Source organism: Egretta garzetta, unplaced genomic scaffold (genome assembly GCF_000687185.1).
Source record: "Egretta garzetta isolate BGI_Z169 unplaced genomic scaffold, ASM68718v1 scaffold836, whole genome shotgun sequence".
NCBI lineage: Eukaryota > Metazoa > Chordata > Aves > Pelecaniformes > Ardeidae > Egretta > Egretta garzetta.
The window spans coordinates 332680-354671 of NW_009260060.1; the positions used below are offsets into that span (position 1 = coordinate 332680).

Below are 21992 nucleotides of genomic sequence, written 5' to 3' on the forward strand. Positions count from 1 at the left end.
TAAAAAAAAAAAAAAAAAAAAAAATGTTTTGGCTACTCTCATATGCAGTAATTGAAGGTAGTCTTGACTGTGTTTTAGACTGAATTTTCTTTTAAGTTGGCTTTGGGCTTTCGTGTTTTTAGTTGTAAAATATAATGGCAGCTGCCTGATGTCTTGCTGAATGTGAGAAAAATCAGAAAAAAGGAACGCTTTCTACTAATCTTGAGGCTTTTAAGAGTGAAATGTTTCAGGGCTACTCTCATATGCAGTAATTGAAGGTAGTCTTGACTGTGTTTTAGACTGAATTTTCTTTTAAGTTGGCTTTGGGCTTTCGTGTTTTTAGTTGTAAAATATAATGGCAGCTGCCTGATGTCTTGCTGAATGTGAGAAAAATCAGAAAAAAGGAACGCTTTCTACTAATCTTGAGGCTTTTAAGAGTGAAATGTTTCAGGTTGGATGAATACAGTAATACTTTACTGAGTTCTAAGTTGAGTTCATCAGCAGGTTAATGAAATAGTGGGAGTTTTGCTCATGAAAGCAGCAGTGTTTTATGTGTAATACAATACCAGTCATCAAAATTTCTTTCCTTTACTGTGCCTTTTGAAACTATTGTTTTAGGAAGTCATGAAGAGATTTGGGTATTTTAATTGCCTGTAAAGTATTCCTGAAATTGTGATCCCAGGCTTGCTTAATACTGTTATGTGTGTTTTTGCAAAGAGGTCTGGTTGGGTGTAAGCAGACTTGGCAGTGTTTTGACTAACAAAGTGAGTATGTGTAAAGGATCGGAGAGATCTTAGTAGGAAACATGGCATGTTTGACAGCTAGGTATGCTTTTCATATAATAATATTTGGAATTGTTAAAAGAATACTCAATTTTACTTTTTTTTTTTTTTTTTTTTTTTTTTTTTTTTTTTTTTTTTTCCTGTTCTGTATTTCTGTAACTTAGGTTTGGGTAGCAAGCAGATCTACCTTAAGAATGGTGATTCTTCCAATGTGGCTGAACTGCTAGAAAGCTTCAAAAAAGATGCAAGGAGTGTTAAACTAAGAGCAGGAAAACATCAGCTTGAAGATGTAACTGATGTATTGAAAAGCTTTCTTTCTCAAATAGATGATGCACTTCTCACTAAGGAACTTTATCCGTTCTGGATATCTGCATTAGGTAATGTATTCAATAACACTCAATACAGGAAAAGTTGTACGTACATTTTCAGTATCAAATCTGAGGGGGTTGTTACTTACTTGCCCAGTGTTGCCCTATGTTATTTGATAATCAGCAAAACAACTGTAGTGAGGAAAAAAATGTTTAGAGCTTGGCTGCAATAGCCTTATGTTAATAAGAGATGATTTTATTGCCTTTAAGTGAACCAATATAATAATAACAAATAGCAATGTTTCATTGAGAATATATCTGTAAACAGTAGACCAGTATTGCACTGTGTCATAGTTGGATCAGCCAAGGAAAGAAGTGGTGATTGATATTTTATGGAAGCATTGATGGTAGAATTCAAGAAATAGAGTACACGTTTTCCTACTATAACGTTTGTCTGTCTTTTGACCACACGTAGAAGCTTAGTTCAAAGGTGGCAAAATGTTGATGCTGCCATCTGCACGATAGTTAAATGACAGTCCTCCTGCTTAAATTCTTCAAATATCTTTTATGAGCATTCACACAAAGTTACATATTTTAACAATTTAGACTTGTGAACAACTGTTACTTGTTTTTTGTTTCCTTAGAAATATTAGTTTAGTTTGAAAGAAAATTTAAGTAACTTCAACCCAAACTGTAACTTGTGATGTATTATAACATGAGGGTGTGTCTCTCTGTATGTTTGAAAACAGAACTGTGAGATTGCTAATACATTAGTTACTCATTACAGAAATTGTGATGATTTTTCTAGTGTTCTTCTGAAACAGCTATATTTCTATTTGTTTCTATATTGCTGTATTTATAGACTGTAAGAAACAGTCTTTCCCTCCCAGGCTGTGCTATAAAATTTCAGATGGTGTGTAGCAATAAGAGATGCATAGGAAAAGCTAAGACAGAACATTAATTTCTGAATCAGTGTATTGAAATCACGTAAGCCTATTTACTGTGTGGTGAATTTGGTCTTTAAAAAAAGGGTATTAAAAGCATGTTCCTCTCTGATTTTACTTAAGGTCAAACATACGGAGGTTGCTTTAATATGAACCATTAGAAATTTGGGAAATTCGAGTATGAATATTACACATTTTTGACCTTTAACCTCAATTTGAACAAACTAGAGGAAAGAAGATTAAGAATTTATTCACTTACCACAAGATTGCTCTCATCAAATCAGAAAAAGTTGTATCTGTAACAGTTTAGATTTAAGTTGGCTCTTTTGTGAAACTGCATAATGGTGTTACAGTGATTTAACTTCCCGATTTGTACATGGGGTTAAAATTCTGCTTCAGCTTTGCAGCAGATAATCTTGTGCTGTTATAGTTAAGTGACAATAAAAGTAGTTGTGGGAAGACTAAAACACTTAAGAAGATACAGTAGAAGACCTTTAAACTATTTTTTTTTGTTGTTGTTTATGTGTTTGTTTTTTCTTCCAATTACCAAAGAAACCAAACCTTAGCCCAGTCCTTAATGGAGAGTGTTAGCAATCAGCTGGAAGAGATAAGAGTTCTTCTGTGCTTTTTCCTTTCAGAAAGTTGAGAGAAGCAAGGGACTGAAAAAGCTAAATAAATACATAAAATTTACAGTTACTTTGCTCATGCCCTGAGCAGGATTATACTCTGTAGTATCTATGCAGCACAGGGAGGCAGACCTAACTTGAAGGTAGAGAGTTGTGGCTGTGTCTCAGATACTGTAATTCCCAAGACTGGAATTCCCATGACTCTGCCACTGTTCATCTGTGTAACTTAGTACAACTTATTCACCACCCCTTCCCCTTTGCTCTTCTCTTATCTGTCTTATATATTTGGATCTTTAAACAGCCTTGGACCTTGAGACACTTTTCCAATGAAAAAGATTGAAAGGCCTTTTCCTTCTCATCTCTGGGAACCCTTAGAAGTACATTTGCACTTATGCATACACAGATGCACTCACACATGTACATGCACAGATTAAATATCCTTTGAGAGAAAAAGCAATTGCTATCCTGGGATTTAGTCTTAAACCGTAGGAAATGGTGCTTGAATATAGAACTGGCCCTCTTTATTGCTGATATTGTTTCCCTGAACTAGTGTACAATAATAGACTTTGTTAATAGTAGATTGTCAGTATTGCCTTTATGAAGAAGAGGTTGATTGGGTAAATTGTAATTTTAAATGACTAGATGATGCCAATATAGTTAATGAGAACTGCTGTTGGTTTTTAGTGTGCTTTGTTATTAATGCTCAATGATTATTATTTTCTGGCAGATACACAGAATGAAAAGGAACGTGTGAGGAAGTATGGAGCTTTTATTCGGACGCTTCCACCAGTCAATAGGGCAACTTTGGCTGCTTTAATTGAACATCTTTACAGGTCAATGCAAATGGTGCACTGTAGCAGAGAAATTCCTGTAATGTATTCTCAGTATAACTCTACAGTAAATGAAATGTGGCTTGTTTCATTAAGTAGTAAGCTTACCTAGTTGTGATGATTAATTATATTTGATTCCCTTTATTTTATAATGTGTTTTTTCTTGGATTGTATTTTTAGCAGTAGTTATCTATAAATATCAATGGGATGGAACAGCCTTACAGTGAGAGAGGGCTGTCAGTGGATGTGTCCAAGTAGGGTAATTTTTGACATATTTTCTTTATACTAACTCATTTTACCCCAGTCTGCTAGTCTTCCAGAGGATTGTTGCCAATGGTTCTTGAAATTAAAAGATTTTTTCAGGGAAAATGTCCTTACCCACAATCCATATTAGACATAATAACTTTGAGAATTAGCTACCCTTTCTGTTTTTCATCAGTGCTTATTTTGTGACTGAGGTAACAGTGGAGAATATCCAAGATAAAAACTTCTTCAAGCAACACAGGCCATGCCTTATTCCTAGATCAAATAAGCAGATGCAAATGTATAAAATACGTGACTTGGATGATTCTGCAGTGTCATGGTTAAATAGTAATGGTCTATGTTATATTAGCTACTGAACAAGTCAAATTATATTCCTGGTAAAATTGTAGCGGGTAGAGAATGTGTAGAACCTTTTCTTTACAGGATCCTGTGTTCACAAATTACATTACATAGCCAGGTACATAGCAGATGTCCTTTAAAAATGATTTATACTAATATTAAATTGATTGGTGCCATTATTGGGATAAAGATTATAGTATTGTGTTTAACAATATTTCTAAGCATATCCAGTTCAGATATACCTAATATGCCATTGTATCTGTTCTGAAAGTAGTTTGAATTCATTTGTATAACAGCCAAAATTCTGTGATACTTTAGTTTGCTTCCAAAAGAGGACAAATTATGTAAACAACAGAACTGATGTGAAAAACTTACCATAAGTATAGAAACTGAGGAGCTCATTTCTTTCCACATTTTTTTGATCTTGGATCATAAGTTCGTAGGATATACTTATGTAACATAAGATTGCCAAGCTGTATTTAGTGTTGGTGCAGCCTCGCGTTGAATACTGTGTGCCATTCTGGGCCTCACAATTTCAGAAGGATGTGAAGGTCCTTGAATGCATCCAGAGGAGGCAACACAGCTGGTGACAGGACTTCCTATGGGGAGCAGCTAGGGACTTTGGGCTTGTCTAGTTTGGAGAAAAGGAGGCTGAGGGGGGACCTCATTGCTCTCTACAGCTTCCTGAGGAGGGGAAGTGCAGAGGAAGATTCTGAGCTCTTCTCCCTGGTATCCAGTGACAGGATGCATGGGAATGATTCAAAGCTTCACCAGGGGAGGTTCAGACTTGATATTGGGGAACATTTCTCTCCTGGAAAAGTGGCTAAACACTGGAACAGGCTTCCTAGAGGTGTAGTTGATGACTCAAACCTGTCAGTGTTTTAAGGTGCATTTGGACAATGCCCTTAACAACATGCTTTAACTTTTGGTCGCCCTTGAATTGGTCAGGCAGTTGGGCTAGATGACCATTGTAGGTCCCTTCCAACTGAACCGTTCTATTCTATTTTTTATTCTGTTCTAAATCATTTTGATATTGCTTGAGATGCAGATATAAAGTGTAAGTTTTCATTTCTGTAATGAGATGTGGGATAAAAAAAGAATAAACAATGTTAGGTTTTTTTCATTGCATTTCATTATTCTTTTTGAAATGCACTCCATATTCTGTAGAGGAGCCTCAGAAAATTAAAGGAACAATGAAACCTTCTAAATATGTTTTTTTCCTTCAACAGGGTACAGAAGTGTTCTGAAATCAATCACATGAACCCTCACAATCTAGCCATGGTGTTTTCGTCATGCTTATTTCAAACTAAAGGCCAAACTAGTGAAGAAGTGAATGTAATTGAAGACCTAATTAAAAATTATGTGCAACTTTTTGATGTAGGTATCCTTATATAAAAGTGTCCTAATTGCTCAGCTGTTAGACACACTAAAATATAGAAATCTTCTTAAAAATGATCTTGCTATTAGTTACACTGTCTGAGGATTTGTAGGGCTTTTGAACTCTGGACATTGTTTGCTCTCTCCTTTAAATTTTATTTCCCAGCTAGCTTAGCCTGTGTAGGAAAGACTATATTTATAGGATTTCTGTGAGCTACTGTTTTCCAAAATGGTGCAGATTCCAATTTTAAGAAAATTTAAAGATTATGACTATTAAAAATAATACTTCTATTTACATTTTATGGGCCTGATCAGAACTGAAGCATGGAAGAATTCTTCATTCTTAATCTGTGAACTGTGGTTATAGTAAAGACTTTAGAGAAAATGTTTGGTTCCTTGGGCCTAGACAGAACATTAAATCCGACTGGATAGAAAAGATACTACAAGCAGCAATTTGTATTAGCCATTTTCATTTAGAGTTTACTGTGCCACTATAACGTTGTTTGGCAGTTTTTCATGGAGTCCTCTCTCTTTTAATATGTATTTGGTAAAGTTTGTAGTAACAAATGACATCAATGAAGTGCTGTTTCTGACTGATAGAATATTTTGCATAGCTGCTTCTATAAGAACACGATTATCAGTATTGTTAATTGTAACAATATTTATTACTGTTACATTATTATTTATTATTTACTATTGTTAAATGTAAGCATACCTTTATATATGTATTTATCTTAGTTTATTAAATTAGTGTTTGCTAGTTTATGTTGTCATTCTTATACTAGATCCCTTATTAATTGATGAAAAATGATCCATTTTAAACAGATAAATGAAGACCAGGTCAAACAAATGGATATAGAGAACAGCTTTATTACCAGGTGGAAAGACACTCAGGTAGGTGGCAAATATCAACTGGTATGAAAACAATAGCCTTAACAAAGGCTATTTTGTTGTTTACGGGTTTTTATACCTAGATTTCTGAATGTAAATTTCTAAGTTTGTATGGTGATCTGTGTTGTTAACTACAGAGCTGGGGAAAAATAAGTTGAAACAAAAGAGGAGGCATAATCTGATAAAGCAAAACAGTTCTGTGTAGAGCATACAGTGGAATTACGTTCTGGCCTGAGCATGGGGATAACTTACAGGTTGTTACATGCTTTTACTGTACTTCATAAATTGTACTAGAAGGAAATGGTCAATGTTTGCAACTGTGAAAGACACGACCTGTCTTTTTAAAATTTTAAGCATGCATATTAAATACCTTGAAGTGCATATTAATACTTTTATTATTTCATGAGGTTTGGGTGTACATCGGAGTTTCACCATCCCTTTGAGTTTAAACCATCTGAATCTTTAGCCACATCCTGTTTTGTGACCATTTCTAGAACCCCAAAGCACAAATATTATTTGGGAAAGCTTCAGACGCATACTAACAATCAGACTGAACTGATTGTTATCTTGAGTTCCAGTCTTACCTGTAACAACTTTTGAATAACTTCAGAGTGGTAAGAAATAGCAAAGTGATAACATGTTTCATTGACTGAATGGTATTTGTGTACAGTCCTAATTAAAGGGCTTTAGAAACTAATAGAAAGCTAGCAGAAAAAAATCTATAATGCTTTGTCTGTTGGCTGCCTTCCCCCTTCCAGCAACAGTTTTCTGATGCCTTATAAGCCATCATTAAGAAGACAGGGTCTTGCAAATACACTTTGAAATGGCATGTTCTGTGGTTGCTATCTGGAGTCAAATTTTTATCTCATATTCCCTTATTGTCTGGGTCAGAGTGGCATGAAGCTTTCTGACCATGATGGCCTACTATGGCTGTGCACAGAGAAGGTAGAATGCCTGTTTCCTCCTTTTGGTGCCCAGTGGGAAGTGACCATTTTAAAGTTTACTTCCAGTGTCTGTCTTGCAGAATGGAAACATCTGCCTTGGTAATGCAAAAAAACTGATGGGTTTGTCTAAAACTGAAGCTGTGAGGAATATAGAGAAGACCCAGATAAAGTGGTTTTGTTCTGTATTTTTCCGCCCCAGATACCACTGCAAAATCACCTTTGAGGTGTATTGTATTTGGAAGGCTGCCTATTGAAGAAAGAGATACTTTCTTTTGGTTTTTTAAAATAAAATTCTAGGCTTTCTGAAATTGGTAAGGTTTTTTCTTAAAAAGCTTCTAGCACCTGAAAAGCTAGTCTTCCACATTTTAAGCTTTATAATCAAATCGGAACCTTCATGAATAATTGGGCCTGTTTTGACTGGTTTCCCTGGGACTCTCCAGATTGTTGGGAGGCAGTTACAGAAAGATTGAACTTGGATTTTAACTGTTCTTATTTTGCTCTCAGCGAAGTCTCTAGCATTAATAATTAGCTTTCTGAAGTGATGGTTACACCTACTATGTTAATAGACTGGCTTGATTCTCGTAACACACATGGCTAAGCTTTACATTTTTTTACAAAAAAAACCAGTAATACCACTTTAACCTTAAAAATTACACAAAATCTGCTACCTCATCACAGAACTATCACAGGATCATAGAATATCTCAAGTTGTAAGGGAACCATAAGGATTATAGAGTCTAACTCCCTGCTTCTCGCACTACCTAAAACTAAGACATATGACTGAAAGCGTTGTCCAGATGCTTCTTTAACTCTGACAGGCTTGGTGCTTTGACCACTTCCCTGGGGAGCCTGTTCCAGTGACCAACCACACTCTTAGAACTTTTCCCTGATGTCCAATCTGAACTTCCCCTGATGCAGCTTTACTCCAATTGTCTATTTTGGAAGGAACCCGTTGTGATCATCTGGTCTAATTACACCGCTGCTCAACCACAGCCTCTTAGAGTGGGTTGTCTAGGACTGTGTCCTGTCAGATTTTTAGTATCTCAGAGGATTCAGCCTCTCTGGGCAACCTCTTCCAGTGTTTGCCCACCCTCGCATTATAACTGTTTTCTTGGGTTCAGATTCAATTTTGTGTGATTTTAATTTGTGCCTGTTGCCTCTTGTCCTGTCACTGGATGTCACTGAGAAGAGTATCTCAGTTTTCTTCATTCCCTTCCATCAGATATTTGTACATGTTGGTAAGATTCCTCCTAAGCCTTCTCTTCCCCAGGCTGAATGGTCTCAACTCTCTCAGACTCTTCTTATATGAAAGATGCTACAGTCCCTTCATCATCTTGGTGATTCTTTGCTGGACTCTCTCCAGTAGTTCCATATCTTTCTTGTACTGAGGAGCCCAGCACTGGACACTACTCCAGGTGTGGCCTCACCAGTGCTGAATAGAAGGGAAGAATTGCCTCTCAACCTGATGGCAGTGTTTTGCCTAATGTTGCCCAAGAGGCAATTTGCATTCTTTTCTGTGAGGGCTTTTTTTTTTTCTTTTCTGTTGGCTCATGATCAGCTGCTTGTATACTAGGACATTAAGGTCCTTCTCGGCAAAGCTGCTTTCCAGCTGGTCATCCCCCAGTGTGTACTAATACCTGGGATTACTCCTCCCAAGGTGCAAGAATTGGATTTCCCCTTGTTGAACTTCATGAGGTTCCTCTCTGCCCAGTTCTCCAGCCTGTTGACATCCTTCTGAATGTATCAGCTGCTCCTCCTAGTTTAGTACCATCTGCAAACTTCCTGAGGATATGCTCTGTCGCCTTATCCAGGTCACTGATGAAGATTTATGGCCTCCTGGCTGTTCAGCCAGTTTTCAATCCACATTACTGCTTATCTAGCCTGTACTTTGTCAGCTTGTTGATGATGATGTTATGGGAGACGCTGAGAGACTTTACTATGGGAGACTTTACTAAAACTGAGGTAAACAACATCCACTACTATCTTTTCATATGCTAGTATCCTCACTGTAGAGGACTATCAGTTTGATTAAGCGTGATTTCCCCTTTGTAAGTCTGTGCTGTCTAATCCCAATCACCTTGTTCTCACTCATGTGTGTGGAAACACTTTTCAGAAGGATTTTCTCCATCACCTTCCCAGAGACCGAGGTGAGGTTGACCAGCCTATAGCTCCACAAAACTTCCTTCTTGCCCTTCTTGAAGATGGGATTGATACCTGTGCTCTTCCAGTCTTTGGGAACCTGTCCCTGTCGTCGTGACTCTTCAAAGATAATTGAGAGTGACTTTACAGTGACATCAGTGAGATTCCTCAGCGTTCATGGGTCCTACTTGTCAGGCCCCACGGGCTTATGTACATGTAGTTTCTTTAAGTCCTCCTTAACCTAGTTGTCCCCTACTGAGGGTAATCTTCCTTGCTCCAGACCTTACCTATGGTTTCAGGGACTTGGGATTCCTGAAGGTCAGTCTTATCAGTAAAGACTGAGGCAAAGAAGCATCAAATACATTGGCCTCTTCTGCGTGATTTGTCACCTGGTCCTCTGCCCTATTTAGCAGTAGGCCTGTGTTTACCCTAGTCTCCTTTTGCTGTTTATGTACATGTAGAATCCTTGCTTCTGCCCTATTTAGCAGTAGGCCTGTGTTTACCTTTTGCTGTTTATGTACATGTAGAATCCTTGCCTGTTGCCCTTTGCATCCCTTGCAAGTTTCAACTTGGGGTCAGCCTTGTTTTTCCTAAACTCATCCCTGCACAATGGGACAATAGCTCTACAATTTTCTTGGGGCACCTGCCCTTGCTTCCATCTCTTCTATGCTTCATTTGTATGTCTGAGTTCAGTCAGGAGTTCTTTGCTCATCCATCCAGGCCTCATACATAGAAAGAGATGATTTGCAGTGCTTTATCGTACTTAAAATTTGGAAGGCAGCAGTGAAAGGGCTTTGTATTTTATTAGGTGGTATGCAACTGTCAAATTTGTTCTCATTCATTCTTAGCACATTGCTAGTAATGACTACTTTTAGTTTCAGAGAGAATGCTTGTACAAATAGAACTTACAAAATAGAAGAAAATGGCACTTCCTACTTTAGTTTAAAGGGAGAGAAAGGGCTAAGAAGAAATGCATTAGGAATTGTATTTAAATGTATACATTTGAAAAATCGTATTTTTTTTTTTTATTATTATTCCATGGCAGAAAAAGTTCTCCAAAGAATGTGGTAAATAAGTGCTAAATACTTAGATATGATGTATGAGAGAGTCTCAGCTGGACTATGGAGTCTGCCTACTGAGTCTCTTAGACTGACATGATGTCGCTGATGTTAAATTTCACTGAATCGTGTTATCACCTGGGTTTATCTGTGAATTTTTGCTGTATGTTATTACACCATGGCTATGTTTTCCATCTCTGCATGGCAGGATGTCTTGTGTTTGCATACCACATAGAGCTGTGAAAGTCCAAAGGTCTTAAGTACATGAGGGTTAACCTTACCTGAGTGAAGAAGCACTCCCTGGCTCACTCTGTGATCTTGGGTCCCCAGTTGCTCAGGGCAGAAGTCTGCTCTGTTTGTTGTTTTTTTTTCCAGGCCCATGTTGTTAAGTTGCTGGTGGCATGAACTCAGGCATTTTGTCATGTAAGAAGCAGTATTTCCATTTTAAGGATTTAGTGCAAGCCTCCTGGATCCCAGATGTACTGTTCTGTCCCAGATTAAGCACTTAAGTTACTTGTGAAATGGGTAGTCAGCGTGCTGCATAGGAAGCCTTCCAACCTAGCTAGTAGTTGGGATGCTGAAGGAAGGAAAGAGCCTCTTAAATTCTCCCTTTCTTGCGTGCCTGCACATGTGTGTGTCAGATACTGATTCACAGACCCAAACCTTCATCTTAAGATAAAGTACTTTCTAAAGGAGAACTTGAACACTTTCTTCCATTTTAATATGCAGATGAGGAATGACGAGGCTAAATACTTTCTTGAGCAAGGTGAGGGCTGCCCTGAATGCATTTTTCCTTTTCTCCTATAGTTACAGTGTGGTACAGCTTTATTAGACACAGTGGAGCATATTATTTCCTTTGTATCTGATTCCACCTCTTTGCAGTCTTTCCACAACTTTACAATCACCTGGAATAACTTAGAGCCTGTCTGTTATGGCACCGTCTTGGAAATGTGAATCCCAATCACTGGGTTTGGCAGTGGCCTCATTCAGAGTGTATCCCGGGTGCATTTAAGCATTAGCTGGATTGAGGTCCTCAGCTTTACCAAGGTGGCACCAGTCCTAAGTAAGAAAAGAAACTTTAGGTACCAAGATTGCTTTAATAGAAAAGGCTAATTCGTTGGATACCCATGTGCGTAAGTGATTGTTTTGAGGATTGTTGTGAAATTAAACACAGAAAAATCTGTTTAGTCTCTTTTTGCATTGCTCAAGACCTTATGTGACCAAATACTTTGGATTTCCATGTGAACTGTTACACAAAGGAAAAATATCAGAAATATCTGCATTCTAGAAAATCTCAATGTGAAAAGGAGACAGAAAATTTGATTATTAATGAAAAATTATGGTTGCAGAGTACCACCTTTTTCACCCTCTTCTAGAAATATTTTACTTTTAAGACCTAATCAAATATTTTATGCTATGTTATTTGTATTATGTGGGCAAAATGGGTATGAACAATAAATTGTGTACATTGTTTTATGGCTTTATTCTTTAATATAGACTTGAATGGCATAAAATGGAAAACGGTATACAGAACGATCGACTTCCCTGTTTCCCAACTAGGGCAATGATCTCAACTTAAAGCTGTGGTTGATGTTGTTCTCCCTATAAAGAAAATAAGTAATGCAAAATTCTTAGCACAAACTTGGTCACTGGGGCATTTTAAAATGGGTATCTGAAGTGATTCCAGATTCCTATTTGGAAAACATGAATTCTTAATATTCATTACACATTTTCACAACTCGTTATGAAGACAATATAACTGAGCTGCTGGATTTCATTAATTAATGTCTCTATCAATATTGTATCTGAAGACATCATGAATTGCTGAGTTAGAAAATGGTTTTGGATCTTATCAGATCATTTGTATCTTTACTCTGTATGGCATTTCCTGGAAAAAGAGCCACCAGAAGTCAAGCTAGCAAATATGAACTCAGGAGACCTTAGTTGTTTGGAAGCACTTGCCCTAGAGATAACAGCCTTTTTCTTTTTTAGCTTTCTAAACAAGCAATGGACATTGGAACAGAACTTCTGCCTTTTAAATGGTTGATAAATTGAAGTTTAAACTGCTTTTAAGGATAGGAGCTGCATTCTCTGTTATGTCAGCCTGTTACTCCTTGAATATAACAACTGAGGAATGGAGTCCTCAAGAGCCCAACTGTCATTTGTGGCAATTTGATTGTGACTATGAACATTATTCCCCTCCGAATTAAGCTGTGGAACATTTTATGCCAGTTGCCAATTTTTCTGTAGCAGACATGATTAATGTAACTAGTGTTCCAATTTAAAAACACATTTTTCTGAAACTTCATGTGCACGTAACATGTGAAATGCATGGATGTCTAATGCCTGGGACCATTTCAATGCAAAAGGGAGTAATTTTGATCAAAGATGGTGCACTTGCTATTATTTCAAAGTACTTACTGCCTGAAGCCCACTGAGTGAAGAAGCTTCTTCTAGGTGGTTACCAAGGATATTTTGAGATTTTATATATAACTTTTTCTCTGAAAGAATTCAACATTTCCCTAACTATGCATGGTGGTGTCAGTAGGTTTTGCTGGGAGGAATACATCAAAGCCAGACCTGGGTGACACTACATGCTTTTGAAGAAGATTGACCTTCCTCTTTGTTATACTTTATAATTTCTGTGATGAGTATAAAGTGTATATTACTCCTAATTTCAGACGACTAGATCATATGAATGCCTACACTTTATATGTTACCAGTTCTGGCCTTATAAACTTCTTTTAAACTGCTGCTGTTAAGTCCAGCTTAGCATTTGATGCTTTCATTAACACTATATAAAGAATAGCCAGACCCCAGCCAATTGTCACAAGCTGTATTTGCCAGTACAGACCTGAAATAGGATAACCACCTTCAGAACAGAAACAGTGGTTACTTTGAATGGTGTAGCTTTAAGTTGATATCTTTCATTATTTCAGTGAAAGAAAGGGATATGTTGAAACATACTCTTTTTTTCAGCTGCTCTACTTCCTCTGTCAGTCGCTGCCATCGTTCAGCCTGTAAGCAGTTTGCAAGACCGTGCATAGGCAAGACTTGCATATGCAGACCATGTAGCATGGAAATTGACTTCAGGCTCATGCAGGAGAGGTAGCTCTCTGGGAACTTTCTTGGATGGGCTTCCAGCTGCTGTTCCAATGGATGACATGGTGCAGAGTGATGTAATAGCATGGGTGATTGGCATCTTAGGCCTCAAGCAGCTACAATTAAGAATTGTGTGTAAGAATCCTTTTAATTTAACATCTGATAGTCTGACATTATTGCATCAAAATGTCTGCATATTTGTGGGAAAATCACTGATGTGGATACTTAATACATTTGTGTATATGAGGTTGCTATAGTAGAATTATCTCCAGGCTGGTGATGCAGCGTTCAGAGAAGAATGAGTGAACCAATTTCTGCTGAAGGCCTGGAAGTTCATGTCTGAAATGTCACTGAAATTCCGTTCCAGGTGGCACTTCATTAGCTGCTCTTCATTTTCTGTCCACCATATACTTATGCCAGCTGTTTCTGTTTGCTGCTGTAATTTACATCACATTTTCTCTCCATACGGTTGTTTACATGAGCCCAGTGGAAATCAAATGTCAGCTTCATTCTTATTTCCAACCTTTTTCTGTAATATCATCTGAAAAGCAAATTTTACAACTAAATGAGCTTTTTTGAGTCTGTGCCACTGTAATTAAGCAGCTTTCTTCAAAGTAGCTTTGTAATGCTTTTCCTCGCAAATGTTTCCATTAGTTTTCTATTCTCAGAGGCTAAACTAACTTTAAAGTCACTGTTTTTTAGAATGTTAATGTTCTTTAAAATTGAGTGCTGCCATTTATTTTTCTATAGAAATGTAGTTTTAGCTTCTGTAAATTAGTCAAAATGTATCCCAAAGCTTGCCTGTTTCTATCATTTTCTCCGTATCTTATTCTGTATATGATGCAGGTTTTTTTACTTAACCTCTTCCTCTGCAGTAATATATAAATAAGTAGCATCACTATGAATACAGTTCTCAAAATTAAGACACAAATTGTTATTCTTAATAATTTGGTTATTAATTCTTTATATTGGCTTATTAATAAAAGGGTACACTTCCTGAAAGGTCCAGTTTTCCAACTTATTTTTTCTTCCTATGCTCTGATCATCACCATGTATTTAGTTTTAGAAAATATTTTTGCTGCTGGGATGAATTACAATCTTTTGAAGATGTTTATGACTATACTGTAAGGGAATTAGAACAGGCAAAATGTGAGACATTTTTAACCTTAGAAACACAAAGTAATTTCTCATCCGCAAAGATAATTTTATTGCCATAGATAAGCAAACCTAGTAATGATGGAAAATACTAAATTCCTTCTCGTGAATCAGATTTTTCTCCTTGGCCATAAAATGATGGATTTAATGACTTTCCAATTTCTTTGTAAGTTTCGTATTATTAGACATTCTTATATTACGTTTGTTGGTATTGAGTATACTAAACTATTTTGTATTGTGTAATATATTTGCTTTATCCTCTAATTATTCCACGTGTTAACGTTGTATGTGAAGTTTAGATATCTGTCCAACAAATCTGAAGAGCTATCTTTAGTAGTGGTTGATAGCAAGGCCATGTTTTTTGAATCCTTTTTTGACTATGTAATGACAAGTTTTCATTGTGTTTAATAACCATAAATGTTGTCTTCCTAGTAATGTATTTTGATTATCTGGATGTGTATATACAGGTCTATGACTGAAATATTCTGTTACTTGTAATTTTTCCTCTAATTTTTAAGTAACCATTCTAGTTTGGGGTTCCTGTCCTGTCTCTTTTTAAGGTTTTAAATTCTATTCTTCTGGTTTGGTTCTGAAATGAGCCTGGCCAATCTCTAAAGCAGATTTATGGTTCTGACAGTTTAAGATACTAAGGTACATTCATGTCTTGGACTTTGCAGTCTCAAATATAAATTTAAAATTTCCACTTAGTTCATGTCTGCCCTAGGTTTCCTGCTCTTGAATGTGTATTTGTAAAGCATGTTCATTTTGTTTGATAAGATTCTGTTGGATTTAGTTAGGGTTTGGATTTTCCCCCTGCATTGGTGAAGTGTTTTGGGTTGGTTTTTTTTTTTTCCTTACAGTAGTCAAATACAAGTGAATGTAGTACCAGTTTTCCCATCAAAGTCAACGTTTGCACTATTTTTGTATATAAGTGGGTGAAAAAAAAGCTTGCATTCAGTAGGTTCTAGGACATCTACTACATAAAAGGTGTACTTTCTCAATTTAAAGGGGTATTTAAAATATTTTTAAGACAGTCTAAGTGGTTTTTTTTTGTAATTGTGTTTTGTTTTAGGTTTCCCAGGCTGGAGACTTGCTTATTGAAGTTTATGTGGAAAGAAAGGAGCCAGACTGTAGTATTATAATCAGGGTCAGTGTATAAAGTGATACAGTGTTTTTACTAAGCATTTTCTCATGAAGTATGCCAAATTTATTTTCATGCATTTTTTATAATTACGTAATGAAAGTATGAATTTATATCTATCACTATTCTTTTACATTTTTTTTTTAAATTTGCTTTGTTACTTAAATTTTGTATGGACTGGTTATTACGCATTTCTAAGGAGAATATTATGATACAATTTTGAAGGGTAGATATCCTCCTTTAGTTTTATAGCAGTATACAGTGGTATAAATTCTTGCAGCTCTATGACTGCAACACACAAGAACACAAACCAAGTACACAATAAATGCTGGTTTTATTCAATAATACAATACCATTTAAATTACTTTTTTTTTCCAGATTTTTCTTTTTGCCAGTGGCTGTCTGCTTTCCTTGAGTGCTAAGAAACCAAAGCTGTTACTTAGTATAATTGAGATTTTTCAATCTTGTATCTGGCAGTGTATTTTAAACACACTCATCTCCATGTAGTAGTGCTCTATTGTTTGGATGCTGAGGAAAAAATAAATTCATTTCTATAATGACAAAGGACAGACTTAAGAAGGAAGTAGAAAATTTAGGGCAATGCCTTTTCTTTTTAAATATTATACCTCTGTTTCTGTTTCCTTTTTGTTCTGTTCAGCATATGACTGTCAAACACTTGTGTTTTTACATGTATGTGGTATACATAGGTACACACATACATGCACGTAAAACATGCTTTTTTAAATAGGAATAAAAATGGGAATATGATTTGCCATGATAAAAAAAAAAATGGTAATTCTGTAAAATTTACCTTTCCGTACCCAATAAAACATATCAAGGTGGGTTTTTTTCCTCCTAATTTTTCAAAGGTAGAGAAAAGAAATTTCAAGTTACCAAGTTGTCAGTCACCTAAAAATTATAACTTTGATTTTATGGAAAAAAATAAGGAAAGCATGCTGGAGTCTGATAAATATTTTATGCATTTCCAACTCAGTATATCTTTTTTTTTTTTTTTTTAATCAATTGCAGGGAGGAAGATTTTGAAAAAATAAATCAGAAATTGGGAATTGTAATACAATATAAACTGATTCAGTTTGTATTACAGGTATCACCTTTGATGGAAGCAGAAGAATTAACTAATGATGTTTTAGGAATCAAAAACATTATTCCCAACAAAGATGATATCTGGGCTGCTTTTGAAGTACTTGAAAATGGAGAACTAGGTTAGTGACACTTATATTTGTGCATGTTCATCAAATTTAATTTTTTTTTTATTTTTCAATACTTAACATAATCAAAAGCTTAGTTAAAAAGTTATAGAAATAAAACAAGAATTAGCCTTCATGCCATTGTTTTACATGTGGTTACTGAGACATCTATGTGATTTTTTTTCTTCACTTCGCCAGAAAAACATTATGATGAATTGTTTTAAAATGCCTATAAACTGGGGGCTGAAAAAATATTCTTTACATTACTGTGCTTTGCAGTTCATTAGTCATCAGCATAGACAAGTAGGTCTTACCAATAAATCTCAAAGAAGAAACTTTCGTTAGAATGTCAGCAGTTGATTTTATAAGAAATAATGTTTTTCAGAAAATGAAATGAGAAAATACATGTAATACTTACGGGGAAGGATCTTTTTTATTATTTAGTCAATTATTTTATGAGCATAGATGAAAAAGGAGACATAAACTTATGTAATTCTCTGTTTGTGGCAAGTGGCATTATGGTGTAACTAGCAGAATCTTGAAACATTTGCCTTAAATATGGTTCTGCTGCCAGCAGGAGCAAATGTCACACAGTCACAATATTAATGAATGGTAAAGCAGTTTTAACATTGGGAGTGCTTTATGCATGCTGGAGCTTGCGCTTTATTGCTAGAGATACTTAACATAAAGTAATAGAAATTCTTCATAATTAAAACGTATTTTGAGAAATACTAATGTCATCTGATTTTTGAAGAATATGTAGGAGACAGAAATATGCTTTCAGTAAAAAGCAATATCTATTTGCACTTCATAGTAAGTTGCTGCTTGTATTATTTTCATGTTACAGAAGTGGACTGTGGGCTAGTTTATTTCTGTAGTGAAGATGTCTATTTTCAAGTTAAGAAAAAAAATATATAAAAAACGGAGAAAATGAAGACTACTAAATGTTCCAATATTGTTTGAATGGTTCTGTTGTACTTGATTTTCAGATGTGCTTACATAATCTCTTCAGATTTACTAGTATTCCTGATATACTCAGTCTTGACCTTGGCAGTATCAATAACAAGAAGGGAATTGCATTCTTTCCTTTGACTTAAAATAAATGATCCTGATCCCTCTTTGCATCTTTCATTCTTGTGGTGATGCTTTGTGGAGTTGTAACATAGAGTTTATTTCCAGATTCATAGACGCGAGTATCAACTGACAAAGAATGCTAGCATCTATTATCTTTAGAAGAGTCCTGATAACTCCTACAAGTACTCTAGAAATCCTATTTCTTTTGACTGAGTAATGGAAAAATTTGAAGAAGGAATTTTATTTTCTTAAACTTGATATATAACACTTACAGGCAAATGAAAACTAAACTAGATACGGCCAAGAGAACATAGAAGTAAATACAATAGAACCCACAGCAGCTTCTTGAGGCATTTGCATGCAACAACCAGTATTTCGGTGTGGGCTAGAAATGTTTTCTGAGCTAATAACTATGGAAGATTGGCAAAATTAAGCTTAGAGTGAGACGCTACAGGCCCTATATAGGACAATAAATATTGGCAGGGTGTTAGAGTGTATCCCATTGAAACAAGAGTTTACAATGCAAAGTAGAAGTACCATACCAGTGTTTTAAAACCAAAACAAACAAGCAAAAAGCAAACTAAATAAAGTCCTAATCCAGCACCTGGTTCCAAACAGTAGAGACTGTGTTGATGAAATGTCTGTTTCGTGGACCCATTTCTGGAAGAATCTGTGCATCAGAACAGGTGAACTGAATTAATAATGTTAAAAAACAATACATGTAGTAAGGGGAGCTTGATCAGGAAGATTCCTGTGGTGCTACAGCTGAATCCAGCAGATTTAAAGGCTGAAACAGAGAAAATAGCAGGGAAAAAAGTCCTGTGCAGTCTTTGGTCCAAATGCGACACTAAAGTAAAACCACTTTGCTGCTGCAAGTTGGTCTTACTAGCATCATATAATACTATTGAACATTATGCAATCTAAGACATTTACAAATAAGTTGAGGTTCTGACATGTCATCACAGAAACAAAGTTTGCATATTTGTTTCAAACATACATCACAGTGTTTTTCTGGAGAAATTAACTTTCTGCTTATGTTCCTGCCACAGCCTGGTACCTGTCCAGTGCATGGTGGTATTCAGTTTGTTAGTCTCAATCCTGAAATTCTGTAAGAGTTATTTTACTTGTTAAGATATATTGCCCTGAAAACGAACCCTGAGAAGTCAAGAAAATTAGAATCTTACATTTTCTAAAAAGTAATTTTCTCCTGATAGTGTTGTTTAAGGTGAAAATGACTGGGTTTGGATATTTACCAGCATATGATGACCTCAGTAAAATGGTAATCAGACGTATGTGTTGACTGCTTGCTGTTCAAAATACTAAAATTGCAATATTAAGAATCAACTAAATTATTTGCATATAGAAAAGTTGAAATAATTGATCATTTTATCTAACCTAATGCAGAACGTTCAATACCATATGCTTTTACAAAATAGGGTGTGTAATTTTTTTAGTAATTAGCGCTTGATGGATAGTTTGTAAATGAGGTGTGTTGCCAGTAAAATAGCTAATGCATTTCAGCATGATGATTTATGTACCGTGTAATCCATGATGACAGATGGTCTTAAATGTAACTATAAATAAAACAGTAGGTGTTTACTCTGGGAGTGCTGGTGTTCTAGGAAGTTGTGGTGATTTGCCAGTGTTTCCTGCCTTAGGTTTGTAAAGTTCTTCTCCTTAAAATGGATTTTTCTGTCTTATACAAAGGCAACAAGTTGTTTTATCACATCAGAGTCAAGTTTCCCCAAAGCTGAAAAGAAATTTTTTAAGTTGGGCATTTTAAAACAAAAGGGCCAGAAGAAATGGGATTATGAAGTAGGGATTGAGCTCCTGTCTACAGAATGGGATTTTTGATAAGCTGCTTTGTTGTAATGTCTGAATAACAAAATCTTTACGTAAGTGGTATAACTAATCTATAGGCAAGGTAGGTTTTTTGCATCCCAAAACAGGGATAATTTTTTCTGTCACTTAAGTATGTTATTTGTGGCTGCTGCTTTCTGGAGCTGTGGTGCTCAGGAAAATATGTTCTGTTAGAGTGTAGTGCTGGACAGTCCCAAAGCAGCTGTTGACATTTCATATTCATCTACCCTAGCAGAAATGAAAAATGAGATTATGGCAGCATACTTTTCCCCTCAGTACTCAGGAGACACAGGGCTAGACTGCCTGACCTAACATGACGGTGTCACACAGGTGTGACTTGCCAGGAGCTGCGCCCTAGCTCTTCTCAGGGTCTGACCCGCATAAGTTGGTATGCAAATGGGAACTCAGAACTTTTGGAAAAATCTCTCTTTGGAGACGAAATGACACTTGGATTCACTGCTCTACAGTTGTAGCCCTTAAAGCCATCATTACGGTTTTTGTGCTTTCATGAATTATAGTAGGTGCCTACTGCTGAGTAGGTGAAAGCCTTCAGGGGGGTGGAGGAAGGATTAATAGAGAGGGGAACTGTACAGTCTTCCTCTGCCCACATCAGTGTTGCCTTGTGTGATACCTCAGGCTGGGTTCCAGTACACGTCATGCTCTGATTTCTGCTGGATCTGGTAATGCAGATTTAGGGACTATTTGCAAGGTCTACCCTATTTTCATTTGGTATATGAACTGGGGTTTGTATGGAGTACTGGCTGGGCATTCTTATTACTGCAGGTTTTCAATCCTGTGAAAGTGTCTGAGTTTCTATTTTAGGATGGATGATACCTATCAAACAAATCAACAAATGTATGTTTGAGCAACTGAAGTGTTGCAGTGCATGCATACAGTATAGCCATGCCTTCATCTATTGGTATTTTAATCTTGCTGTATTCTTTGTATGAGGTTGGAATATAAAAGTGCAAGTCTGGAAATTCCCCAACCACAGCAACAGGGAGGAGACCTAGTAAGACCACATGCTTTTCCCTTCTAGTAAGAGGAATGTAATGAAACCAAAAGTGTATCTCACTCTGCTTTGATCATTAAAAGGCAGTATAATCTATGCAAATATTTTTTTTTCACTGTAACTGCTTCAAATTATTTGGGTTTTGATTGCAGAAAATTGGTAGCTATGATGATTCATTTTTGTATTGAGCCTAGGGCACTGAGGCCCAGTATAGCTGCAGATCTTGGTTCTGTTTGATCATATTTAGGTATGTCCTGTGATAGTTCTGAACTTTTCTACTTAGTTTGAAAACAGTGTTTTAGTGTCTTTACATAAAAAAAAATTCATAACTAAATACAAAACAAACACTGAACATTTGACTATTGCTTGTTTAGTTTGATATTACCTGTGCAGACCCTGCCAGAAAAGGTGTTGCAGAAAGTCAATGAAGTGCCTAATTGTTTTATTTTGAAAGCATTTTTTCCTGTAGGTCAAAGTGAGTAACATAGTGCTCGGTATAGACTTGTGTAACTACTAAGGTTTTCTTTAATTTTAACTTTTTTTTTTTTTTTTTCCTCTGGCATTTTTCAGAACGTCCTCTGCATTATACAGAGAATGTACTAGAACAAGTTCTCCACTGGAGTTCACTACCAGAGCCTGGCACTGCATATCTTATAATAAAGAGATTTCTAACAGCAGACATGATAAAACTCTACAGTGGTACGTATCTTTTTTTAGAACTTAAGATATTTAATGTGGGGACATGAGGATGGCAATTCTTTTATAGGTATTTCCTTGGGGCAAAGTGTCCAAGAACATCTGAATTACTACTGTATAAAAGTTACTGATTTACTGAGGGCTGTTCTGACTTCCTTTTAAAACATAGAAAATATGTATATTCTTGTTTCTACAAACTATAAGGTCTCCCATTTGAACATAAAAGTATACAGAAAGTCTGCATTCATTTCACAGTTTGTGAA

At 36.0% G+C, this 21992-nt stretch overlaps 1 protein-coding gene across 1 annotated transcript in view; it reads left to right on the forward strand.

Moving 5' to 3' along the window:
• The window catches only part of ARAP2 (ArfGAP with RhoGAP domain, ankyrin repeat and PH domain 2), a gene marked incomplete at its 3' end in the record, with an annotated part of 100816 nt that extends 79084 nt beyond the window's left edge, over nt 1-21732 (forward strand). The window contains exons 20-26 of the mRNA XM_009641067.2: nt 926-1138; nt 3367-3472; nt 5302-5449; nt 6275-6343; nt 15811-15885; nt 16985-17102; nt 21604-21732. Coding sequence (XP_009639362.1) covers nt 926-1138; nt 3367-3472; nt 5302-5449; nt 6275-6343; nt 15811-15885; nt 16985-17102; nt 21604-21732 — 858 coding nt within the window. The remainder of the gene's footprint in view (nt 1-925; nt 1139-3366; nt 3473-5301; nt 5450-6274; nt 6344-15810; nt 15886-16984; nt 17103-21603) is intronic.
• Between the last annotated feature and the right edge of the window lie 260 nt (nt 21733-21992).